Below are 27,224 nucleotides of genomic sequence, written 5' to 3' on the forward strand. Positions count from 1 at the left end.
CTGTCAGAATAGTCTACTCTTAAAGGAGGGTAGTTTATCTAACCTTACGATAAATTCACTGTTCAGCTAGCAGGCAAATTAAGCTAACCAAAGATATTACCTTTGCATACACTGAGTTTTGACTAAATAAAACTTCCAAACCCTCAGGTGAGGTCTGATTTAATTTAAAAAGGATAAAACTTAAAAGTTATTTAAAATCAGTAAAAGTAAAAATGAGGCAGCTGGAAGTCATTTTGCCTTTGACTGAGATATTTTTGTGTCAAAATTCATAGGTAATGGTGTAAAGCTCCACAATATACAATGTAAATTTTTCCTCCATTTTCTTTTTTCACAAAGTGCACATAACATTGCTAATAGGCTGACTAATTGTTATGCCCCATTTATAGGCATTCTGTTTTCTGGTCTGTGATTCATTTCATTTGTTTGTCCATCCGTCTGACCTTCCAACCGTCTGACCATTCATTGGTCCTTTTGTCCTGCTTCACGTTAAAGTTTTTGGTCAAGGTAGTTTTTGATGAAGTTGAAGTCCTATCAACTTGAAACTTTGTACACATGTTCCTTATAAAATGATCTTTCTTATTTAAATGCCAAATTAGATTTTTGACCCAAATTTCACAGTCCATTAAACATAGAAAATGATAGTGTGAGTGGGGCATCTGTGTACTAAGGACACATTGTTGTTTTTTTTTTACAAAGTGCACATAACATACTGTTTGCTAATAGGCTTACTAATTTTCATAATTTATTTCAGACGAAGAAATCAGAGAGTCATAAAAAGACCAAAAGGTCAGAGGATTATAATTACTGGAAGAAATGCTCCCATGATTATGTTAATGCAAAGGAGGAAAAACTTCAAATGGAAGATATACCAAAGGTACAAGCTGAAATGTAAGTACATTATTATATACTGTAAATTATGAAATTATTGCAAGGTTTTTACTAATGCGAATAATGCGACAAGGCGAGTATCCTAATAATAAGAACTCTCATTTTGATAACAAAAACATAGATTTGTATGTAGATTTTTCTAAAATCACAATAATTTAACTCGCATTCTTGTCCATTTATGAAAAATCGCTATAATAAATGCATGCAATAATTTCTGAATTGACAGTAGAAAGTTTGTGGAAATACCGATTAAAAGAAAGTCAGGAATATGATTCAGGGAATTTGTCTATTCTTATATAGGACTTTAAAACAGGGTCTGGGTGTTTGTCCTAACCAAGACAGAACTTCAAGAAAGAAGTCGGGGAAACAGTCATGGAATTTGTCCCTACCAAGACAGGACTATTACAGTCAATTGTTGACATGAGGAGATTACTGTAAATTTAGAAATTATTGCGTTGTTTTTATGTCCCATTTATAGACATTATGCTTTCTGGTCTGTGTGTTCGTCCGTCCTTTTGTCCGTCTGTCCTGCTTCAGGTTAAAAAATTTGGTCGAGGTAGTTTTTGATGGAAGTTGAAGTCCAATCAACTTGAAACTTAGTACACATGTTCCCTATGATATGATCTTCTAATTTTAATGACTAATTCTAAAATTTCCCCCATTTCACAGTCCATTGAAAATAGAAAATGATAGTGCGGATGGGGCAGGTCATCCATGTACTTGGGACTCATTCTTGTTATTTAATTGCCAAAACTGCAACATGATATGTTTTGCAAAAAACAAATTATATCTGCCAGTTTATAAATAGCTTACTTGTTTCCTTCATTTGTTGACAGATTACAGAATATGCAGGATGATTTGAGATTCCAAAAGAAGACTATCAAGAGAATGACAGATAGAATATTTGAATTAGAGAGAATGATTCAATCCAGTAGGATGTATCTAGAGAATATCTCGCATAAATTGGACAAGTCAGGTAAAAAAAAGGGGGTAATATAATATAAGTTATTCAAAGAAAGAACAAAAGTCAAAGGAAATAAAACCACGATGGCGAAAAGAAAAAGAAATGAACAGACAAACAAGTTGAAACTGCTGTTCACCAAACATTATATAGAAAACAGGAGTCAGGTTTTTGTTGACGAATAAAAAAAATGACATTTATTAAAATTTCTTGTTCATAGCAGATCTTTTAAAGTTTCTTAAAGTTGTTACGGTAAACTTGTATATTATTAAAAATTGTACATCAACATCCAAATGCCTGTTTTGTGTTCTTAGGTTTCTGTCACATTGACCTATACCCTACACCTTCTTTAACAGGCAATCAAAGTACACTACAAGTGTTCTAAACTTGTATATCCAATACTGATATACAAATCAAGATAAAAACTGTATCTCATGATGTCATCTATGTATGAGTGAATCCAAATTCAGTTAAAAAGTCACAATAGGAAATTAAGAAATAATTCTTTCATGCCATGCTCTATGCTCATTTTAACATGGGAAGGCATTATATTTGTCAGTATCTTTTTTACCTGGTGTTAGCAAGGTTTCAATTGTATATTTTAGGTAGTCGAAACATTGTAGAAAATAAAAAAATGAGAAGATAAAAGTAAACTTACTTTAAGAAAGATTTTATTTTATTTCCTGGCTAGAAACCAACACAAATGTCCATACACCTTATCACTATTTGTCCGCCATTACTGGATATCACACAGGTTTCTGTAAAATTTTGAAGTCATAAAACAAAATATCTGACTCCACAATGGAAAAGTGATTGTTGTATGCGTCAAAAGTTCAAGTGGCCAGGTCAGCCGGATTAGCGATAAGGTGTAATTTGACATTGAGTGTTGTTCAAAATACAACTGAGGTAGCATTTCCGATTGTGATGTCAATCCCATGCAGCCCATGTTTTATTGGATTACAAAATGGCTTTTCCGTTAGCAGTCCCCCGCCCCCTTAAAAAAAATGGTCATATTAGAACAGGACACAATCTGAAATTATAGATCTAATGACTATTGTGGTATCAATTTTTAGACACTATGAAATATGTCACTTATAGTTTAGAAACACATACATTTTATCAGTTTATGTGTATTTTATTATGCCCCATTTATTGGCATTATGTATTCTATTCTGTGCATCCTTTCATCCGTCTGTCTGTTCGTTCGTTCATTTGTCCCGCTTCAGGTTAAGTTTTTTTTGGTCAAGGTAGTTTTTGATGAAGTTGAAGTCCTATCAACTTGAAACTTAGTACACATGTTCCCCTGATATGATCTTTCAAATGTTAATGCCAAATTAGAGTTTTGACCCCAATTTCATGGTCCACTGAACATAGAAAATGAAAGTGCGATTGGGGCATCCATGTACTATGCACACGTTCTTGTTTCAACAGATGTACTTGGAGTGTCTACAGTTTATGTGTATTTTATTTCAACAGATGTACTTGGAGTGTTTACAGTAAAAGGTCTACTTGTCCATGTGTTTATGTGTATTTTATTTCAACAGATGTACTTGGAGTGTCTACAGTAAAAGGTCTACTTGTCCATGTGTTTATGTGTATTTTATTTTAACAGATGTACTTGGAGTGTTTACAGTAAAAGGTCTACTTGTCCATGTGTTTATGTGTATTTTATTTCAACAGATGTACTTGGAGTGTCTACAGTAAAAGGTCTACTTGTCCATGTGTTTATGTGTATTGTCCATGTGTTTATGTGTATTTTATTTCAACAGATGTACTTGGAGTGTTTACAGTAAAAGGTCTACTTGTCCATGTGTTTATGTGTATTTTATTTCAACAGATGTACTTGGAGTGTCTACAGTAAAAGGTCTACTTGTCCATGTGTTTATGTGTATTTTATTTTAACAGATGTACTTGGAGTGTTTACAGTAAAAGGTCTACTTGTCCATGTGTTTATGTGTATTTTATTTCAACAGATGTACTTGGAGTGTTTACAGTAAAAGGTCTACTTGTCCATGTGTTTATATGTATTTTATTTCAACAGATGTACTTGGAGTGTCTACAGTAAAAGGTCTACTTGTCCATGTGTTTATGTGTATTTTATTTTAACAGATGTACTTGGAGTGTTTACAGTAAAAGGTCTACTTGTCCATGTGTTTATGTGTATTTTATTTCAACAGATGTACTTGGAGTGTCTACAGTAAAAGGTCTACTTGTCCATGTGTTTATGTGTATTTTATTTTAACAGATGTACTTGGAGTGTCTACAGTAAAAGGTCTACTTGTCCATGTGTTTATGTGTATTGTCCATGTGTTTATGTGTATTTTATTTCAACAGATGTACTTGGAGTGTCTACAGTAAAAGGTCTACTTGTCCATGTGTTTATGTGTATTTTATTTCAACAGATGTACTTGGAGTGTCTACAGTAAAAGGTCTACTTGTCCATGTGTTTATGTGTATTTTATTTTAACAGATGTACTTGGAGTGTTTACAGTAAAAGGTCTACTTGTCCATGTGTTTATGTGTATTTTATTTCAACAGATGTACTTGGAGTGTCTACAGTAAAAGGTCTACTTGTCCATGTGTTTATGTGTATTTTATTTTAACAGATGTACTTGGAGTGTTTACAGTTAAAGGTCTACTTGTCCATGTGTTTATATGTATTTTATTTCAACAGATGTACTTGGAGTGTCTACAGTAAAAGGTCTACTTGTCCATGTGTTTATGTGTATTTTATTTTAACAGATGTACTTGGAGTGTTTACAGTTAAAGGTCTACTTGTCCATGTGTTTATGTGTATTTTATTTCAACAGATGTACTTGGAGTGTCTACAGTAAAAGCTCTACTTGTCCATGTGTTTATGTGTATTTTATTTCAACAGATGTACTTGGAGTGTCTACAGTAAAAGGTCTACTTGTCCATGTGTTTATGTGTATTTTATTTTAACAGATGTACTTGGAGTGTCTACAGTAAAAGGTCTACTTGTCCATGTGTTTATTAAGTCTCCCAAACAAAGTTTGGAGACTTATTGTTTTTGCTCAGTTCTTATTATTTTTATTATTCTTCTTCTTTTTCTTTTTCTTTTTCTTCCGCCACTTTAAAAAATGAACTTGTCCGCAGCGTTTCTCCAAAACCACTTGTCAGATTTACTTAGGGTTTCATAAAATGGTAGACTAATATGTCTAGGTGAGCCATCAATCTTTCGTTTGTGCATTGGGGTCTATTAAGGGGTATTTTGGGGGGTAGAAAGCAGGGAGGGTTTTACTATAGAACCCTATGGGATTTTATTTTCAAAATTTTTTAAATGAATATAACTTGAAAACTATAAGTGATAGATACATACAGTCTTCAGAAATGATAATAGGACAATAAAATAATTCACATGAAATATAGGGGGATGCCCTGGGGGGTCATCCCCACCCCCTTCAATTTGAGAATGTGCTATTATCTTGTAAACAGTCCAGATCCCCACCCCTAAACCATATATATTCTTGTGGGGGACAATAAAACAAATCAAATGAAATAAAAAAGAAGTCCCTGGGGGGTCACCCCACCCCCTCTTGTTGGAAAACTTTTAAACGGTCCAGATCCCCACCCCTAAACCATATATATTCTTGTAGGGGACAATAAGACAAATCAAATGAAATAACAAGGAAGTCCCTAGGGGGTCACCCCACCCCTTCTTGTTTGAAAACTTGTAAACGGTCCAGATCCCCACCCCTAAACCATATATATTCTTGTAGGGGACAATGAAACAAATCACATGTAATTAGATGGAAGTTCCTGGGGGTCACCCCTACCCCGTTCAATTTGAGAATGTACTATTATCTTGTAAACAGTCCAGATCCCCACCCCTAAACCATATATATTCTTGTAGGGGACAATAAAACAAATCAAATGAAATAAAAGGGAAGTCCCTAGGGGGTCACCCCACCCCCTCTAGGTTGAAAACTTGTAAACGGTCCAGATCCCCACCCCTAAACCATATATATTCTTGTAGGGGACAATAAAACAAATCAAATGAAATAAAAGGGAAGTCCATAGGGGGTCACCCCACCCCCTCTTGTTTGAAAACTTGAAAACGGTCCAGATCCCCACCCCTAAACCATATATATTCTTGTATGGGACAATAAAACAAATCACATGAAATTAGATGGAAGTTCCTGGGGGTCACCCCCACCCTGTTCAATTTGAAAATGTACTTTTATCTTGTAAACGGTCCAGATCCCCACCCCTAAACCATATATTATCTTGTAGGGGACAATAAAACAAATCAAATGAAATGTAGGTAAAGTCCCTGGGGGTCACCACCACCCCCTTCTGTTTGAAAACTTGTAAATGGTTGAGATCCCTACTCGTAAGCCATATATATTCTTGTATGGGACAAAAAATCAAATCAAATGAACATGGGACCATATGAATGGGGAGTTATCGGAGCTTTGTTTGGGAGACTTCGTAACAGCATCCTGTTACAATTACTTCTTGTGTGTATTTTATTTTAACAGATGTACTTGGAGTGTATACAGTTAAAGGTCTACTTGTCCTTGTGTTTATGTGTATTGTCCATGTGGTTATGTGTATTTTATTTCAACAGATGTACTTGGAGTGTCTACAGTAAAAGGTCTACTTGTCCATGTGTTTATGTGTATTTTATTTCAACAGATGTACTTGGAGTGTCTACAGTAAAAGGTCTACTTGTCCATGTGTTTATGTGTATTTTATTTCAACAGATGTACTTGGAGTGTCTACAGTAAAAGGTCTACTTGTCCATGTGTTTATGTGTATTGTCCATGTGTTTATGTGTATTTTATTTCAACAGATGTACTTGGAGTGTCTACAGTAAAAGGTCTACTTGTCCATGTGTTTATGTGTATTTTATTTCAACAGATGTACTTGGAGTGTCTACAGTAAAAGGTCTACTTGTCCATGTGTTTATTTATATTATATTATAACAGATCGTCACAGATGTACTTGGAGTGTCTACAGTTAAAGGTCTACTTGTCCATGTGTTTATGTGTATTGTCCATGTGGTTATGTGTATTTTATTTCAACAGATGTACTTGGAGTGTCTACAGTAAAAGGTATACTTGTCCATGTGTTTATGTGTATTTTATTTCAACAGATGTACTTGGAGTGTCTACAGTTAAAGGTCTACTTGTCCATGTCTTTATGTGTATTCTATTTTAACAGATGTACTTGGAGTGTCTACAGTAAAAGGTCTACTTGTCCATGTGGCTGCTAGGCAATCACCTTACCCAGGAACCACTGTTACCAGATTCCCTGTCTTTGATAAATATGTTCCTTGGGAGGTAAGATTTGTAAGGTTACCAGTGCAACCTAAAAACAAGATTTTTGCTGAAGATGGTTTGATAATAGAAATCAAAGAAAATTAAAAATCAGGGAGTACTGTACTGTAGCAGATTCATTATTTTGTGTTGAATACCATTTTTTGTGGATTTTGTGGGTACAGGTGAACCACGAAATAAAATTTTCAACGAATTTCAAATATTCTATAGGATTGTATGCAGACATCCACAAAACCACGAAATTAGATATCCATGAACATGTAAGATTTCTATAATCCACAAAAATTGGTACCCACGAAAATAAATGAATCCACCGTAGTTCATAACTTCAAGACAAATAACTATGAAGCAGTGCCATAAACATGATAATTATGCCCCACCTACCATAGTAGAGGGGCATTATGTTTTCTGGTCTGTGGCTCCGTTTGTGCGTCCATTCATGCGTTCGTCTGTGCGTCTGTACGTCCGTTCAGGTTAAAGTTTTTGGTCAAGGTAGTTTTTGATGAAGCTGAAGTCCAATCAACAACTTGAAACTTAGTACACTTGTTGCTTATGATATGATCTTTCTAATTTGAAGCCAAATTAGACTTTTGACCCCAATTTGACCCCAATTTCACAGTCTACTGAACATAGAAAATGAAAGTGGGAGTTTCAGGTTAAAGTTTTTGGATTATTACCCAATTTCACGGTCCATGAAACATGGAAAAGGATAGTGCGAGTGGGGCATCCGTGTACTTTGGACACATTCTTGTTTTTACTCTGACACATGTTGGTAATTGGCAGTTGTTACAAAAAATGTTTGTGTTCAATCAGATTTCATTCTGTAGCAGTAACTGCCTATGGTGTAAAAGTCAAGACACCTTCATCACAACAAAAATTTTCTGTTTTTCATTTGGTTGTCTCCTAATAATCAAGCAGGCACTACCTAACTTTTTTAATCCATTTTTCTTATGTATTATACCTTTTAACCGTAAAAGATTATTTATATATATTTTAATATTTTAAAGTTTTGAACAAAAGGTACATGTAGATGACCAGGAAAATCATACAAGTGTTACAAAACCAAATTTGTTGCTTTAGAAATATTGAATTACTGAAGAAACAAAGAACAGATTTTTTTTTATTCATATGACATTTAAATGTGTGAGTATTACTGTTTCAAATTACAGCAACCATATGAAGTTTATGATGCCAAAATATATACAAAGTCACGAGATTCGTTCAGTGAAGATGAGAGACTGTATGTTGATGAAGATATTATACTGTAAGTATTATAAATATAAAAAAGAAGATGTGGTATGATTGTCAATGAGACACCTCTTTTGTGGGAACAATTTGGTTGATTATAGATAGATAGATATTTTTATTATTAAAGTACAACTTGGTACATATACATGAAAATGATGAAATACAATATATTGCAGTTTTAAACATAAACATTCAATAAACATGTATAATTATACCAACCAGCCTTTAGAGGCTCATGATGCACTGTCATTTATGTACGAATAATTATATGAATAAATTTCAAATCTATTAATCAGTTTTATATCGGAGGCTTAATTCTTATTTGATACAATGTAGTTTCAATATATCAGTTGTGTTTAATAATTAAAAGAGAAAATAAGAATGAAAGTAACTTAATAACTTTTGTTTGATAATGTAAGGGTTGAACATGGAAATTTAGGAAGATAAGAGTTGTCTCTCTTTGTATGTATCCACATCATATTATGAAAACCTAGAATTTGTAATTATAAAAGATAAGAAAAAGAAATTATCACCTAGATTTGACAAAATTCTGACAGTTGATGTATATAATGATAATTTATCCTATTTGCTGGATAGAAAAATAGCATGTAGACACTATGGCTAATATTTAAAAATGTAAACAGGTACATTTAAATGCATACAAGTAAAAAAGTAAATAAAAAAATATGACACTATTTATTACAATAAGTATATAACAAACATGTGTAACTATGAACAGACTAGATCTTTCTTTCTTCAATGCAGACATTATAAAGTATGTATACATGTAGAGTTTGGCTTTTCATCTTGGTGTTACTTTGGGTTATCTCCCTTTATCAAAATTGAAAATTTGACATTTGCTTCTCTTAGCTTTTTTTTTTGTATTTTTGACATGGTAAAAAGTAGTTCTATTGTGTTGAATTGAGTTTGTAGTATTATGTATAGCATTGTCTCATGTGTGCCTGCACCAGTGATCATACATGTTCAACAAAGTGTTTTATCTTGCGTTACTTTGAAACATAGTAATAATTCCAGTTTGTATCAACAGAAGACTGATTCACATTACATATTATATTATATACAAATTGTATGCACTATAAATGATGAAATGTAACTTCTCTTACTTATACATTTATACCACATAAAAATGAAGCGTTCATGTACACTTTTCTCAAAATTTCTTAGGGGGTCCAAGTATAGATTTTCAAACTTTCTGGTGTGAATAGAATTGTACAGATACATGTGAGGAAATTCATATTACTGACTGATAAAATTTTGACTAATAAAAATGAGCTGTCATTGAAAGTAAATATTTATATATTGATCAGCTTTAAACTATTGATATAATTATTATGATCGTGTAGAATAATTATCTTAGGTAGAGGTAGAAAAAAAAAATTGAGACTTTGATGTAAATAAAGTAACCTTCAAATTGCTTTTAAACATTAAGCAGTTAAAAATGCATTGAAGCTAGTATAAAATAGCGAACAGCCAGAATTATAAAAAAAAACTTATATATTCACAGGTATAATTTCACTCAATGCTTTTATAATCGTAATTTTATAGCAGTGAACGTTAGCAAGACACTTCAAAGTACTGTTCTAATTATGTTAATCTGTATCTTTTGTCCAAAGCTTCCATTAGAAAGTTGGCCACATCGTAAATTGTGTCTGGTGTTATTAACAGTAATTTCAACAGTTCTTCATTGTCAAGTTCCTGTGTGTGTATGTTCAGCTTGCATTCTACTGTGGATAACAATGTTTGTCTCTCTGTGGAATAGGCAGGACACTGAATCAAAAAATGCATCTCGTCCTCAACAGCTCGATTATTGCATATTTTGCAGAGTCTTTCAGATATAGGTTTTTGTAGATAGCGACCTATTTCTATTTCTATAGGAAACGTACCACTTCTAATCTTTGAAATGACAGATCGTTGCTTTGATGACATTGTTTTTTTAATAATTGGTTCTTGACAGTAATTTTCTTTAATTTTGATATATGTTCTTAGTTTAGGCATCCCGTTCACACTGGTTTTCCATTTCTCGGACCCTATGTATGTTAGTCTTTCCTTAACAATGCCTAAAAAAGCTTTCACTCCTAGTCCAAGTGTACTTTTTTCTTGAAAGTTTTGTGATAGATTACATTTGTTCAAAATTGACTTCACTTCAAATGACCAGCTATTCCTGTTACTATTTTGTTTGTCCCATAAAAATATCTTTTTCGGCAATCGGTCATCTGGCATTCTTACAATTCTCAACCATAATCGTATGATGTTTATTTGACGCCTTAGTTGCACATCCAGCCAACATGTTTCCCCTGTAAGATAAGGTAACGGTGCCCTTTTCCCGACTCCCAAGAATGTTCTAATTGCTCTTTGTTGTAATTTGTCAGTAAGGTCTATATTTTTATATCCCCACACTTCTGATGCATAGTCTGTTACTGGAACTACAGTATTGAAATAAAGTTTTTCAAAAACTGGAAAGCTGAGACCTTTCATACTAAAATGCTTTGCAATTATTGCACCTAGTGCTCTACTTTCTGCTTCATGGAGTACTTTAATGCCCTCTTCAAAGTTGCCTGAATCGCTCACATTAAAGCCTAGATATCGATATAAGCTACAAAGACTGAGGTTTTGCTCCCCAAGTTTAAAGATTCTGTCAGTTGTGTTTGTTGATGGTTTTCTACAGTGCATTATCTTAGTTTTGTCATGATTCTCATCCAGACGCCACAGTTTTGTCCAGTGGTTCAAAGTGACCAGTATTTTTTGTAGGTCATCTTCAGATTCTGCAAGAAAGATAATATCATCAGCATACATAAATAAGCTTAACTGTTCATTATTATTAATTTGAATTCCAAGATTTAAGCTTTTGATATCATGTGCAAGGTCATTTATAAAAACAGCAAACAAGAGAGGTGCTATGCTATCACCTTGTCTCACACCACGTTCAACAGAGAACCAATCAGTAGCTTGTTCATTTATTTTCACACAACTTTTAAGGCTTTTGTACATCGATTTTACAACTTTGTAGATTTTCCCTGTAACACCGATACTCAGAAGTTTTGAAAAGAGTAGGTCATGGTTAACAGAATCAAATGCCTTCGCAAAGTCAACAAAGCATAAAAATGTAGGCAAATTTTTAGATTTTCTTTTCCGTAGAACTGTGTAGAGTGTATAAATGTGTTCTATACACGAGCGTAACTTTCTAAACCCATTCTGCTCTTCACAGAGAAGTTCGTTTTCATCTAAATACTCTGATATTCTTGTGGATATTATGCTGTTAGACATTAGACTAATAGAACGATAACTTAAAGGGACTCGGTAGTCTTTCCCTTTCTTAAGTATTGGGTGTATAATGCTTAGATTCCACATACTAGGGAGAGTGCCATGGTCAAAACATTTCTGAAATAGTTTCAAAAGTAATTCCTTTATCCTCTCACATTTCAAAATTTCATTTGGAATGTTATCTATTCCTGTTGATATGTTTGATTTTGCTGATTTTAGAGCATTGTTTAGTTCCTCCAGTTTAATTTCTGTGTTTAAAGTGCAATTAGATTGTTCGTCAACAGTATTATGTGGCAACTCATTGTCAGTAGGCGTATGTATATTTTCTAGTTGATTTTTCCATTCTTTTATAAGCTTGCGTGTATTTTCAAGGAAGGTATCACTGACTTGATTTGACTGTGTATTGTCTTTAAATAAATTGGAAAAGTCATTTTTCCATTTTCTTAATATCTCTTCAGTGTCATGTGATATGAATCCATTGTCTAGTTTTACACAATCTATGTCTTGTTTTTCTGCAGTTGGGCCAAGTTTGTTCATTTCGTTCCAAAATTTCTTGGCATCACTTGTTTTGAGTTGTGTAACATAGTTTCTCTAATTCTATGGAAATTTATCCCTTTCCGAACCCATTGTACAAAAAAATTTTAATCAGCGTGTGGTTGCTGGTGATCTCAAAAGATCATTGGATGATTTTAAGGTTCATGAACTTTTTAGCTAACTGGATAAATCAAAATATGCTAACAGGTGTTAATGAAATTGACAACTTCGTGCAATGTGAAAGGCACTCGAAGGGGATTTTCGGTTAACAAAAAAAGAAAATGTATTTTTAATCATTAGAGAAACAGATACTTACAACGTTACTCATGGATTATCGGATTTATCCAATCTCGATAGTTAAATTATAAATTTTAAAGTTCTCGTCGAGACGGCTCGGACTTCAAAATTGATAATTTAACTATCTCGATTGGATAAATCCGATAATCCACTGGTATCAATGTAAGAATCTATATTTCTTTGACTTGCCTTGTATTGTCGTTCTGCTTGTCTTACATTTTTATCAAATTTTTTCCTGCTTTCTTTAAATTGCTGTCTATAAACGTTCTTTTCTCTAGCATTGTCTTTACACTGTAAATATAAAAGTTCATTTTTCTTTACATTTTGCCAAAGTTTTGTAAGTTCATCATTCCACCAGTGTTTCCTATTACGCCTGCCATTTCTTCTGTTTGATTTTGATGTTCTTACTCTATAATTAAGTTTTTCATTCATTTCATCAGTAACCAAGTCTATAAAATTATCATATATATTATCAACCTCCTCTTGGCAGTTTTGTACATGCTCAAGTCTTTCAATAACTCTAACAATTGCTCTTTTTGATCTTTCATTTGCATACATGTCTATAGGTATTGTATTTGTTATGTATTTACGATTTGGCAGTGTGTTATTACTATTTTTTTCAATTTGATTTTGCCTTTTTTCGGCGCATGGAATCGTTTCTATATCTTGAAACACTAAGTTTACATTGCAATACTGAGTGGTCTGGTTGTGTTGCAGAACTCATATGTAATTTGTACTTTTCTATGCAGTCAGATACTAGCATTGTTTCAAAATCATACATTTGTTCATACTGAGAATGCGGCACAATAATGTAGTTAACAACTGATCTGCCACGTGGTGAGACACTTGTATAGTTATTTGGTTTGATCAAATCGTCCGTTCAAAACACATGTTTTTGAATCTGATAAAAATTCTAGTAAGTAGTCACCATACCTGTTGACGTTGTTATTGATGACACATTGTTTTGGAATGCCTCCAACATCTATCAGAGGGTTAAAGTCCTGTTTACCTCCTATCCTTCTGTTCAGATCACCCATAATAACCATCGGATTCTCATCATAGAGTAAATATACCTGTGAAAGAAGCATATCATAAAATTCTTGTGCTATGTTCCCCCTGCTGGAGCCTTCTGGGGTGAGATATGCTATACAAATGTTTATATAATAACTCTGGTCACTTTTTGCAGTAAGTCTAAGCCACAGAATGCCCTCGAAGGAGCAATCCAAAATTGAAGCATCAAATTCAGTTAAAAGTTCATTTTTAAGCAAAATTCCTACCCCTCCTGATCCTCGCACAGCTCGGCATGATAACTTTTGTCTATTTTGACCAAACCATGTGTATCCCGGTAAATTGATTTCACTATTGTCCTTTAAGTGAGTTTCGCAAAGTCCAAAAATATCAGAGTCTATATTTTCAATTATCTCTTTCCTTAAAAGCTAAATTACTGTCAGATTTGTTTTCATACCATCCATTTAAATGCCACATATTAACATTTATTGTCGAGCAATTGCTGTCAGGGTGGCATGGTAATTGCTATGATGAGCCATTGTTTTGATTTTCAGTTTTGTCGGTGTTTTGGATTTGATCAGGGACATTCACAACTCGACCCCCTCTCATCTTGAGTGATGGGACAGGTTTTACTAACTTACCAGGGGCGGATCCAGCCATTTTAAAAAGGGGGGGTTCCCAACCCAGAGTAAAGGGGGGGTTCCAGCTATATGCTCCCATTCAAATGCATTGATCGGTCAAAAAAAGGGGGGGTTCCAACCCCCGGAACCCCCCCTCTGGATCCGCGCCTGCTTACGTAGGTTTGCTTCAGTTTGTCTTTCATGCTTTGTTTTGTCTATTTCTACGTAAATGTGGGAGAAACTTCCAATATGTCTCAGCTTCTTTTTATTTAGCAACACGTTTCATTTGTCATCAGTATTCCGGAAGTAAACAGCAATACCTAGTCTTGGTTGTTTACGGTCCGAACCCGTTTCGTTTCCAGCTTGGTCTTCTCCTTTGTTTACATTCAAGACTTCTATCTTTTCTATATCAGTCTCTAGTTCAATTTCTCTGAGGATTTTCTCTACATATAATCTGATATATAATGGGTCTTCTGTGTTCTCGATGTCACATGCCTTTATATTTTTAAATATCAATTTATTGTGTGTGGATTTTTTTTCTGGTTGATTTCTGACAGTCATCTCTACTTGGTCTACTCGACTATTTATTTTTTTCAGTTCTTCATTAGTGACTTTAGATTCTTTTTCAATCTCTTTTCTCACAACGTTTAATTCACTTTTGAATTGCTGATGGATAAGGTCTAGTTTATTTTCTAGTTTTTCTTCAAGTGATGAGATACAATCTTTCACAATGGTTTGGAACGAGTCCTGGTCCTTTTTTAGTTGATCTTGGGAGGACTTCATATCGACTAGGATAGTGTATAAGTTTTGCAGATTGTCTTCTTTTATTGTTAGTTCTGCCATGTTCTCAATGTTTTCTGTGTATTATTTTTTTCGAAGAGGGGTATCTGAATCTGACCCTGACGATGACACATGGGAACGTCTATGTGGGATTGGTGTATGCTTCATTCAATGTGTTATATTACCCGTTTCTTTCAAAATATGATTCTAGTAGCTTCTTTTTAACAGCTGAATGTCTGAATACTATCTATAGTTTTTCTAAGATATCAAGTTAGCTATTTGACTATTAATTCTCAAAATTATCGGACAGAAAAATAAACACAAATGGTCACCATTAGCCTCTATTTCGTCGTTATATATTGGGAATCACTGAAGCATGACTGTAGCGGTCCCCCTCTTATGTCAGTCAGTGCTCCCCATCCCCCTCTTTATAAAAAGTTCTGGATCCGCCACTGCGTTATTTCACTCACAGAATTCATCATTATAATAGAATGTGTATAACTTCAATCAGGATATTCTGTTAAATGAATGTAGTCTTTCATCTAAGATTGGTTTATATATTTAATGTCTTTCCTTTTCCTTATTCTACAATTCTCAGCATATATTTTGTTTAATGCCCTATTTATCGGCATTATGTTTTCTGGTCTGTGTGACTGGCCGTCAGTCCGTCTGTCCCGCTTCAGGTAAAAGGTTTTTGGTCAAGGCAGTTTTTGATGAAGTTGAAGTCCAATCAACTTGAAACTTAGTAAACATGTTCTTTATGATTTGATCTTTCTAATTTTAATGCCAAATTAGAGTTTTTACCCCATTTTCACAGTGCACTGAACATAGAAAATGATTGTTTTATTACTGAAAACTAAAAACCTGTTGCCATATCATAAATAATATTACACAAAAAAAGTAAATGTTTAAAAAAAAAAATATTTTGCAGTTGGGAAAGTTGCATTCAATTCTTAACTTCAATTGTAGGTTTATATTACTTTTTGAAAATAAATATCTTTCCTAGCTGATCACTTACTTATGCATCACAACAGTGTTTATTATTTATCTTTTGTAGTATCAAACAACAACGACAAAAACGTAACCTGTTGTCCGAGGAAGAAAGAGCAGAATTACCTCCCTTACCTTCCATTAATATTGTATGGAACAAGATTGTGACATCGAAACTAGACGTAGGAACACAGATGTATGATAGAAGGTCTTGGGTGATGCTAGATAATCAGATCTGTAGATACAAAATTGATCCTCTTGGAGTTCCTCTGTAAGTATTAAAGGGGAGATAATTTACAGAATTAAATTAAAAAAAAAAATTATATCTGAATATGAATATGTGCACACTTTCAAATAATATTTAATAAGAAAATGTTGTTATTGATTCCCTCAGTTTAAGATTTTATTACCTCCCCTACCCTCCCTATTAAAACGTTTTATTTGCTGAAAATACTTGACTCAATTATTGTGATGTGATGGATCTTACTTAACCTTTTATACTTTTTCACACCTTTATTATTGACTCTGAATGACTAACGGCTACTTTTGTAGGTGGTGTGCTATCTCACCACATGTCCTACATTCCATTTGTATGCCCCATTTATGGGCATTATGTTTTCTGGTCTGTATGTCCGTCCTTTCGTCCGTCTGTCACGCTTCAGGTTAAAATTTTTGGTCGAGGTAGTTTTTGATGAAGAACTTGCAACTTAATTCACATGTTCCCTACGATATGATCTTTCTAATTTTAATGCCAAATTTTTTACCCCATTTTCACGGTCCACTGAACATAGAAAATGATGGGGTATCCATGTATTAGGGACACATTCTTGTTTCACTTTAACATTACTTCATTTATTCCACTAAGTTAGATAAGTGTTTCTTCCAAAACTTTATGAATAAAAAATGTTTAAAATCAAATAAAATAAAATTAAATGTCCCTAAAATACCACATTCCTAACAGCTAGTTAACAATTCATAAATAAAAGGTCTTGTCTTTATATTTCTGCTTGATATTATAGGAATCCAATGGGAAGAACTGGTCTGAGAGGAAAAGGTGTGTTATGGTGTTGTAAACAGTCCATAAATAAAAGGTCTTGTCTTCATATTTCTGCTTGATATTATAGGAATCCAATGGGAAGAACTGGTCTGAGAGGAAAAGGTGTGTTATGGTGTTGTAAACAGTCCATAAATAAAAGGTCTTGTCTTTATATTTCTGCTTGATATTATAGGAATCCAATGGGAAGAACTGGTCTGAGAGGGAAAGGTGTGTTATGGCGTTGGGGTCCAAACCATGAGATCTTGGCTGTGTGTACACGATGGAGGAGGATTGATACACTTGAAGGTCAACCTCAGGGGTATCTGTATGTAGAAGGAAAGAAAGTATTGGAATTTATAGCTGTCAGGAAGGACGATGAAAGTGAAGACAGCTGTTTTGGTTTACCTGGGGTATGGTTTAATTGATAGGAATATCTTTTTATTTTTATTTAGAAGATTAATTAAGGGAAAAAAATGTTCCAGTTTGGAATCCTCAGGAACTTCATTTATACATTTTAAAAGTTGATTAATAAATGATGCGTTAAGACCATATTTTTATTTTTTGAAAGCTGAACTAAGGACTTGTATTTAGTACATGTACTGCTCAATGTTTTTTGTTGGATACCAATTTTCAAGTAGTTACAGGTGAACCAATAATTCAAATGTTCAACATATAACAAATTTTTTATCAGTTTATATCCACAAAAATGCAAGTTTTATTCAATCCTGAACGATTGGTACAAGGGAAAACATATGATGCCACAGTATCCCACTTTTCAGTGATCCAATACAACTTCACTATGATATGAGTTTTTTTTAGTTTTTTTTTTTATCATAGCTAGCTTTAAGACATAAAATATACCAGTCTAGTTAAATGAATTAGATTTAAATCCTTTTGTTTGTTTTAATTGTGCCTGTATTGTAAACTAAAATTTTGTTTTATTTCAGGGAGCTCTGCATGGTTTAATTTCCCCATACAGTACTTTAGTGGAAGCCTTTGCTGTAGAAGTGTTGGATGAACACATATTTGAAGGTAAACCAAACTTGGACCAAGGAGATCTTATTCAGGTAAGGATAGTTGCTAAATCACTGTATACTCTTTTATAATCATTTTCATGCATTCTTAGAACTCGCGAGGCTCAATTTTCTGGGACATTATGCCCTTTTGGTTGAGGCAATATTAATCCTAAAACACATTCCCCATTTATTTATTTTTGGTACATATGAATGTTTTTAGGTTTATTGTGGCATCCATTATACTCAACTAGTATACATTATTGGTTTACGGTCAGCTGAAAGCAAACCCCTGGGTGTTGGAATTTCTCATGGCATTGCAGATCCATTAGTGGCTTTGGGCTGTTTTCTGAACTATGGTCAGGTTGTCTCTTTGAAATATTCACTGTTTCAATTTTCCATTCTATCATCTTTCATTGATAACAATCCTAGTCTTTTGTAAATGAATCATGTATGCACAATTTTAAGCCTGGTATCTATGATTATTTTTAATGTATGTTTTCTTTCCTTTTAGTACTTTTCCCAGTTTGCTGCCCCTAATTTAGGCAGTATAGGAAATATAGCATCTAGAACTTCAATTAATTTCCCCATAAGATCTCTATCCCAGCCATGTGTAGCAAGTTATGCCACTTCACGTGCTGGATCAAAGACAAGCTTACGGACAGATATTGATTCTTCTGGATTTAGTGCTACTATGTTGTACAAAGGATATATTGATGACCCGAGAAACACAGACAGTGCCTGGGTAGAAGCTGAAGTTTGGAATTTTCACTACGATTCATCTGATACATTTGATGTTAAATTACCTGAGGTAATAATTCAGTAATTGTTTCCATTTTTCATTAATATAATTGGTTATATTGGTTATTGAATGTGAATCAATAGAGTTTAAAATTACTTTCTTTTATTTAAAGTAGTTTGTGATTTTATTTCTTGAATTTTTTCTTGATTGTAGTCTATAAGGGACGACATCAAAAGTTTAATGAAGGATAAAAAACTTAATTCACATAATTTTTTCACTGCCCCCCCCCCCCCCCCTCCCTCCCGCCTCCCCCTCTTAACTTTATTTGGGAAACATTGATTGACCCATATAGATATATGTAAAAATCAATGTCGGATAACCACATCTTGCAGCAGTTCAACCTCCCACCCCCAAACTATTTGAATTAAGTTTTTTTTATCTTACATTGATCTTTTGATGTCGTCCCTAACTAATCAGTCATCAGCCTTCATTGTTGAAGGACGTATGGTTGCCTATAATTGCTTGCATCCACTTTATTTGAACTTCGGTACAAATAGTTGTCTCATTGGCATTCACACCACATCTCTATATGGTTATTTTGATATTATTTGATAAATTAGGTCTTATAAGGACTCTGCACATTAATCAGTGTAAAAGGTTTGGAAGAGACATATCCAAGTTCTAAAACTTGTGAGTACTCACACACACAAAAAATCTGCAATATGGGAGGAAAAGTGTCTTTGCATTAAAAACAACAGTCCTTATAATGAAAAATGTTTTACTTCTCTTGACAGGAAACTTTCAAAGTAACATGGAAAGAAGTATCACCCAATGTGAAGATATTTGGAAATGAAGGTGTCATTGTTCAGGAAGCTGCTAAAATTCAAGATGCTTATTATTAATGAATCATGACTTCTATGTGCTTAAATGATTATTGCTGTCTCAATTTTTTTAAATATTTAAGTTCAAGGGGATTTTGTATGAAAGATGATTGCATTAGTGTATCAATATCACTATCCAAGAAAATGGAGGATATGAGTTCCAACGACTGCAACGTCTCCATTCTTCTAATTGCTTTTAAATCTGAAAGAAATTGATAATATCAAAGCTGAAACTCCTCCCCCTTTTCCTCATTGTCATTGTTATCATTTCATTTTATTGTTTTCTATTTATTTTATAATTTAAAAAGGCCCACGTTCAAAATTCTGAATTGCTAATGTTAAGTCAGTCGCCATATCATGAAAAGAAAGTGATTTATGTTTCTTGCCAGTAATTCATCAAAATCTTTATGCTACAACTGTACAGAGGTAGGAATTGAGATGTTTTAGCATAATATTTTATAAAATATTTGTTTTAAGCATAATTCTTAGATTTTCTTCAATATTGATATTTTAATGTTTTTATGCCTATTTTGTTTAGTTTTTATTTTTTTGTGCATAATTTGTTAGTTTTTTTTTTTTTGCACAATTTCATACCTGGTCCGAGACCACAATTGTCGTCCCTTGATTTTCGTTGTTCACGAATATAGTCCCTAGTGTTAACAGTGGGTTACTTGCCAATAATTTTTATACCTCTTCCAAATTTATTTCTCCATGTTTAATGCCTCAAATTGTAAGTAGGGGGGTGAAATTACACTGTAAAAAAATTTGGGTCCAGAATTTTACAGAAAAGTAGTGATTTGGTCCAGCTGAAAAAGGTTAAAAATTAGCACTTCGGAAGCTGTCAAAAGATTTCAAGACACCCTAAACACAAAATTGTCCATATTTTGAGTTAGAGGCGATGAAGTTTTCTATAATTTTGATATAATTTGTCCCAAAAGTAGTACAACACACTGTAAAAATTTCATTGAGAAAGCGCAGGTGGGAATTTTTTAATTTTCATTTATGTTCTAAAAGAAATGCACTACGAATTAATTGTGTTCTCGGACCTAAGAGGTGAAGTCTGTAAATATAGAATCTGTACTTTGGCATCTTCCCTAAATGATTTGGTGGTGTCAATTTGTCAAATAGCATGAAACTAAAGGATTTAAACTTTTATTTAATAGAATATCTGCAAAAATGACCAATTTTGGCATTTTATGGTCAAAATAGGCATTTCAAGGCTTTTTCAATACTGATGCATACATGGCATCCTGACTTTCTATCTGACAGGCTTTCATGTGTCAATACTTGTGTTTCTATGCCTTTATCTAGTTCTTTTACTTGTTTTTGAACTCAGAATCTACAGAAAAGAAGATTATCTCAGACAATATGTACAAAATGTGTTGTATAAATGACCCTTGTCTAACGCCCTGTTTGGATGAAGTCAAAAGTGGGGTTCTTGGTACATAAAATTTGAAGTCCACAATAAAGACCTCACTAAATTTGTATCAAAAGCACTTTACAATGTCTATTGTACCTGTTCCATCTCACATAATATCTTTCTTTTCTTCTGTAGGATAGCAAGTGGTTTAAATATAAGCCTGTTGAGACTAAAATTACAATCAAGTTTTTCATTAAAAAGGCAAAAATCTTTGTATCAGACCATACTGTCTGTAAGAAAAGTTAATTGCAAGAGCCTTTTTGTGCTCAGATTTGTTGTATCATATCACATGAGTATAGAAATGATAAAAAAGACACAATTTTTTATTTCTTATAGCCTCAATATGCATTTTTTAATGTAAATATGTGGCACGGCCTAAATTGACCCTTATTTTTTTCCAGTCTTACTTGGCTTAAGACCCTTTTAAACTAATATAATATGTTATTTGTGACTTTTCTTTCCATTTAAAGTACATTCAATACATATGTAAGGATTATTTATAACCAAAAAGCTTCACAAATTTAAAATTGCTGGAAAATATTACATCTTCATGTAAGGCCCCCTTTCATTGAAAAACCTCAATTTTTAGGCCCAGGCTGATATAAATTTGACTTTTGAATAATTATGCTAACTCTGATAAATCAAATGAGTACTCTATTGCTTTTAGTACATAATAAATGATATATTAGGGCATTTAAAAAGTATTTTTTTGCAATATTTTAATTTTCAAAGCCCAAAATGTTGATAGTTGAAATTATTCAATTTTAACGTCAAAATTTAACACGCAAAGATGAGTATAGAATTTAACATATTGTCTATAATATATATCCTATTGTTACGAAACTTTGCAAGTAGTGTTATAATTTATTAAGCTTTGGTCATACCAAGTTTTTTTAAGATTTGTCAACTCTTTCTATCCTATTAGGTCCGAGACCACAATTGTCGTCCCTTGATTTTCGTTGTTCACGAATATAGTCCCTAGTGTTAACAGTGGGTTACTTGCCAATAATTTTTATACCTCTTCCAAATTTATTTCTTCATGTTTAATGCCTCAAATTGTAAGTAGGGGGGTGAAATTACACTGTAAAAAAATTTGGGTCCAGAATTTTACAGAAAAGTAGTGATTTGGTCCAGCTGAAAAAGGTTAAAAATTAGCACTTCGGAAGCTGTCAAAAGATTTCAAGACACCCTAAACACAAAATTGTCCATATTTTGAGTTAGAGGCGATGAAGTTTTCTATAATTTTGATATAATTTGTCCCAAAAGTAGTACAACACACTGTAAAAATTTCATTGAGAAAGCGCAGGTGGGAATTTTTTAATTTTCATTTATGTTCTAAAAGAAATGCACTACGAATTAATTGTGTTCTCGGACCACCTGCCAACTTTTCAAAATGCCCATGGGGGTTCTTTGTGCAAGAAGGCTCTTACAGTCCTAAAAAAAAACATCAAAGGGGGCTTCAAATGTATCTAAGTTTTGTTTTTGGCTTCTTCATACTTTTTAAAGCCTGTAGCCTTTGTAAAATGAACTATTTTGTTTAAAATTGTGGGCAAATTGCTCTTTCAAAATTTCCATTTGGGAGCTTCCATGGGGAAAATCCCCCTCAAATATTGACAGTTGGCAGGTATGCAATTTGTTAGTTTTTTTTTTGCATAATTCGTTGTTAATACATTTTTTTATGCCATACTGTTAATTATGTTGTTAAAGATTATGTAAATGATTCTTAGTTGATTGATGATTGCTTACTACTTAATAATCAAGGTGTTGGTATGAAATTAGTGTAGTCTGAAATACAGTTGTAAAAGCATAAAAATATAGTATATATACCAATACACATAATTAACAGTGCCTGGTGATGTTTCATAGCCTGACTGGTTTCATGTGTATCATTAATCGTGAAACACAGTTGTAGTTTATTAGCAGGATCTTTTAGTTTTAGACATTATATATTTTTCACGACCAATTTTGTTTAGCCCAGACTATGAAACAAGACACTTCAAAATAATTTTCTCAGACACAGATGTTGTGTTTTTGAAGTTGTTACCCCTTGTGTATTTTCTTAATACAACGGGATTTATTTATTTATTTATTTTAGTGGGTACCAATTTTCATGGATAAAGGAAAACTTGTGTTCATGGATATTTAATTTCGTGGTTTTGCTGAGGTCTGCAAACAAGCCTATAGAGAATTTGTCATTTGTTGAACATTTTATTTTGTGGTTTACCTGAAGCCACGAAATCCACTAAAATTGGTATTCAACAAATAATAATAATGAATCCACAATATGCTGATCGATTATTGCTTGTGTAATGTCTTTGTGAAGTATATAGCCTGCATTTTGTTTCTGATGAACTATGTAAAATTGACCATAAAAATTTTTTTAATATCATTTTTTTACAAATTTTGAACCATAGTTTTGAAGGGCTAAAAATTTGATATAGTTGCAATTGTAAAGCTAATGTATCACAAAAATTGGAATTCTTTCACTTTGCCTGTATTATTAAATGTTATCATTAATTGTGAATGAGATCTCCAGACATAGCTAAAGGTAAAGGTAACTTATGTGCTTTTCTTTTCCCTTTTGAAACCACCAATATATACAACCTCAGATACAATGTAATACCTAGACAGTTATGCTTGTGAAAATGTAACCTAGTACATTTGTAACAAGAAAGAATAAAAGTAGAAGAAATGAGAAAAAGGTGTGTTTTTATGATAATTATTGATTTACCATTGTCTTGACTGATTATAAAAATAATTTCAATTTATTTAGGAAAAAAATATATAAAATATTGTTTATGACATGTGTTCAAAAACTGTTACTAAGTAGTGTTCAAAAATAGTAACAAACTAGTGTTCAAAAGTAGTAACAAAAACACTAATAGTAATAAATTGATTCTTTAAGTCCAAATGTCAAATTAGGGTTGATCTCATTTTTATGCCCCACCTACTGCCCCACCTACTGCCCCACCTACGATAGTAGAGGGGCATTATGTTTTCTGGTCTGTGGCTCCGTTCGTCTGTCCGTTCATCCGTTCATTCGTCCGTCTGTGCGTCCGTTCAGGTTAAAGTTTTTGGTCAAGGTAGTTTTTGATGAAGCTGAAGTCCAATCAACTTCAAACTTAGTACACTTGTTTCTTATGATATGATCTTTCTTTTTTTTAAAGCCAAATTACACTTTTGACCCCAATTTCACGGTCCACTGAACATAGAAAATGAAAGTGGGAATTTCAGGTTAAAGTTTTTGGTCAAGGTAGTTTTTGATAAAATTGAAGTCCAATCAACTTGAAACTTAGTACATATGTTCCCTATAGTATAATCTTTCTAATTTTAATGCCAAATTAGATTATTACCCAATTTCACGGTCCATGGAACATGGAAAAGGATAGTGCGAGTGGGGCATCCATGTACTTTGGACACATTCTTGTTTTGTGTTGCCTATGATCCATATTAAATATACAGACATCTTGAGTTTGGGTGTCTGTTTGTTATTTTTCCATTGTTCTTGAACTGAGTTTTAGTGGTTGACAAATAACCAGCTTATTACAATTTTTTTAATTTATTTTTTTAATCATCAGGATTTATCTAGCTTTATATTTATTAGTAATAGGACAATTTTATTTCGTTAATAGTTTATAGACCTTGATCTTAATAACTTTCAAAAATAAAAAAAAACAAACCTATTTCAGTAAAACAGGCAAACTTTTATCTGTGTCCACTCTTGTTTATGATTTGTTTTTATGATGGTATTTCATTATCCAGCTTCATTGATACCTTTCCTAATACATATTTTGTTTATCATTCTAACATTCAATATCATAAGTCCTTGGACTATAAATAACTGTACAAAAAGTGCACCAAGTTTTTTGTTTTTTTATATTTCCATTCATATATAACTATTTTAAGAGCATTTTAATGTAAGTATGACTCAGTGTCATACCTGCCAACTTTTCTTAATCTCCATGTTTTTTTTACTAACATAAGTACTATAATTTCAGAAATTAGTGCCAGGTATTTATTGATGCAAATAATAATGTAACTGGGTGAGAATAGCAATAATAAGAACTTGCAATCTGTTACCTGATAGATACATCTGTTTGGAGATCTTCCTTTTAATCGCTATAATTAATCTCACATTTTTGTCCACTTTTCAAAAAATGCAAAAATGAATGCATGCAATAATTTCTGAATTTACAGAATATGTATATATACTTATATGCCTTATTAATGGTTTGGATATCTGTTTTGAGGTAAATAGTTTATATAATTAGGGATCGCAAAAGTACAGTCAATACCTGTCATTTTTAGCTCACCTGGCCCAAAGGGCCAAGTGAGCTTTTCCCATCACTTGGCGTCCGTCGTCCGTCGTCTGTCGTCCGTCGTCCGGCGTCGTTAACTTTTACAAAAATCTTCTCCTCTGAAACTACTGGGCCAAATTACACCAAACTTGGCCAAAATCATCATTGGGGTATCTAGTTTAAAAAATGTGTCCGGTGACCCGGCCAACCATCCAAGATGGCCGCCAGGGCTAAAAATAGAACATAGGGGTAAAATGCAGTTTTTGGCTTATAACTCAAAAACCAAAGCATTTAGAGCAAATCTGACAGGGGTAAAATTGTTTATCAGGTCAAGATCTATCTGCCCAGAAATTTTCAGATGAATCGGAAAACCCGTTGATGGGTTGCTGCCCCTGAATTGGTAATTTTATGGAAATTTTGCTGTTTTTGGTTATTATCTTGAATATTATTATAGATAGAGATAAACTGTAAACAGCAATAATGTTCAGCAAAGTAAGATTTACAAATAAGTCAACATGACCGAAATGGTCAGTTGACCCCTTAAGGAGTTATTGCCCTTTATAGTCAATTTTTAACCATTTTTCGTAAATCTTAGTGATCTTTTACAAAAATCTTCTCCTCTGAAACTACTGGGCTAAATTAATCCAAACTTGGCCACAATCATCTTTGGGGTATGTAGTTTAAAAAATGTGTCCGGTGACCCGGCCATCCAACCAAGATGGCTGCCACGGCTAAATATAGGACATAGGGGTAAAATGCAGTTTTTGGCTTATAACTCAAAAATCAAAGCATTTAGAGCAAATCTGACGGAGTGAAATTGTTTATCATGTCAAGATCTATCTGCCCTGAAATTTTCAGATGGATCCGACAACCGGTTGTTGGGTTGCTGCCCCATAATTGGTAATTTTAAGAAAATTTTGACGTTTTTTGTTATTATCTTGAATATTATTATAGATAGAGATAAACTGTAAACAGCAATAATGTACAGCAAAGTAAGACCTAAAGATAAGTCAAACATGACAAAAATGGTCAGTTGACCCCCTAAGGAGGCCACAGACCACAATTAATTCCTCTATCAGTTCTTTATAACCTTTTGCATCATTAAAAAAATTGCACCATGCACTTTTGTCCAATTTTTTGTGTGTGTAATGTATTGTCCTAGTCCAAATATATATCCAAAATTCAGAAAGATTAAAGCAATCACTTTTACAAATTTAGCCAATACACATCCATACCCCTATTGACAAGTCAAGAGATGTTCCGAAAACTGTAAATATCACCTTTTTGCACTTGACCTAATCACTCATTCCATATCAAAATCAGTTAAAATACAACCTCCAAAAATTTATTTGACCTCTCTTCTTTCATTTCCACCCAAAAAGATTTAAGGAATGAGTGAGGAAAGGAAAGAAAAAAAATTAAGGAAAAATACACTCTAATTAAAAGGAACTATATTCGTGGACAACGAAAAGCGGGGTCATTAATTGTGGTCTTGGGCCTATTAGGGGCCTAAAACTTGACCAATTCTAATAAAACTTGGCATGATTCAAGCTTAGTATATTATAAAACAGGTTACAAAGTTTCAAAGCCATATGATACCAAATAAAAAAAATGTGGCATTTTTTATATCTGAATTTTGGGTGCTGAATTGTGGCGTTGAATTAGAACAATTAAAACTATCAAATTTGAGCTTCTAAAAACCAAAAGATACCAAAACTAACACTTTTTAATGTCTCTATGTATAAGTTAACATCTATTTAAAGCAACAGAAAGCATATTTCATGTATCAGACTTATGCAAAATGGCCAGAAGTTAATTTTATATGAGCCTGTGCCAAAAAATAGAGGTTTTCAATTAGGGTGAGGCCTTATATCAAATGTAATATTTTTCACTTACCACAATTTTCTGAAGTTGTTAAGTTAT

General features: G+C 33.1%; 1 protein-coding gene across 4 annotated transcripts in view; it reads left to right on the forward strand.

Moving 5' to 3' along the window:
• The window catches only part of LOC143047443 (transient receptor potential cation channel subfamily M member-like 2), a 76,665-nt gene extending 56,959 nt beyond the window's left edge, over positions 1-19,706 (forward strand). For 3 of the 4 annotated variants that reach the window (XM_076220507.1, XM_076220510.1, XM_076220509.1), the window contains 9 exons: positions 752-888; positions 1,725-1,864; positions 7,037-7,155; positions 8,322-8,416; positions 15,979-16,182; positions 17,141-17,357; positions 17,895-18,014; positions 18,475-18,771; positions 19,497-19,706. In XM_076220507.1, the coding sequence (XP_076076622.1) occupies positions 752-888; positions 1,725-1,864; positions 7,037-7,155; positions 8,322-8,416; positions 15,979-16,182; positions 17,141-17,357; positions 17,895-18,014; positions 18,475-18,771; positions 19,497-19,604 (1,437 nt within the window). In that variant the 3' untranslated portion in view covers positions 19,605-19,706. Of the gene's footprint in view, positions 1-751; positions 889-1,724; positions 1,865-7,036; positions 7,156-8,321; positions 8,417-15,978; positions 16,183-16,930; positions 16,966-17,140; positions 17,358-17,894; positions 18,015-18,474; positions 18,772-19,496 lie in introns of all 4 variants that reach the window. The other variant, XM_076220508.1, reaches the window with a different exon arrangement.
• Positions 19,707-27,224: the final 7,518 nt, after the last annotated feature.

This window comes from Mytilus galloprovincialis, chromosome 10, assembly GCF_965363235.1.
Source record: "Mytilus galloprovincialis chromosome 10, xbMytGall1.hap1.1, whole genome shotgun sequence".
NCBI lineage: Eukaryota > Metazoa > Mollusca > Bivalvia > Mytilida > Mytilidae > Mytilus > Mytilus galloprovincialis.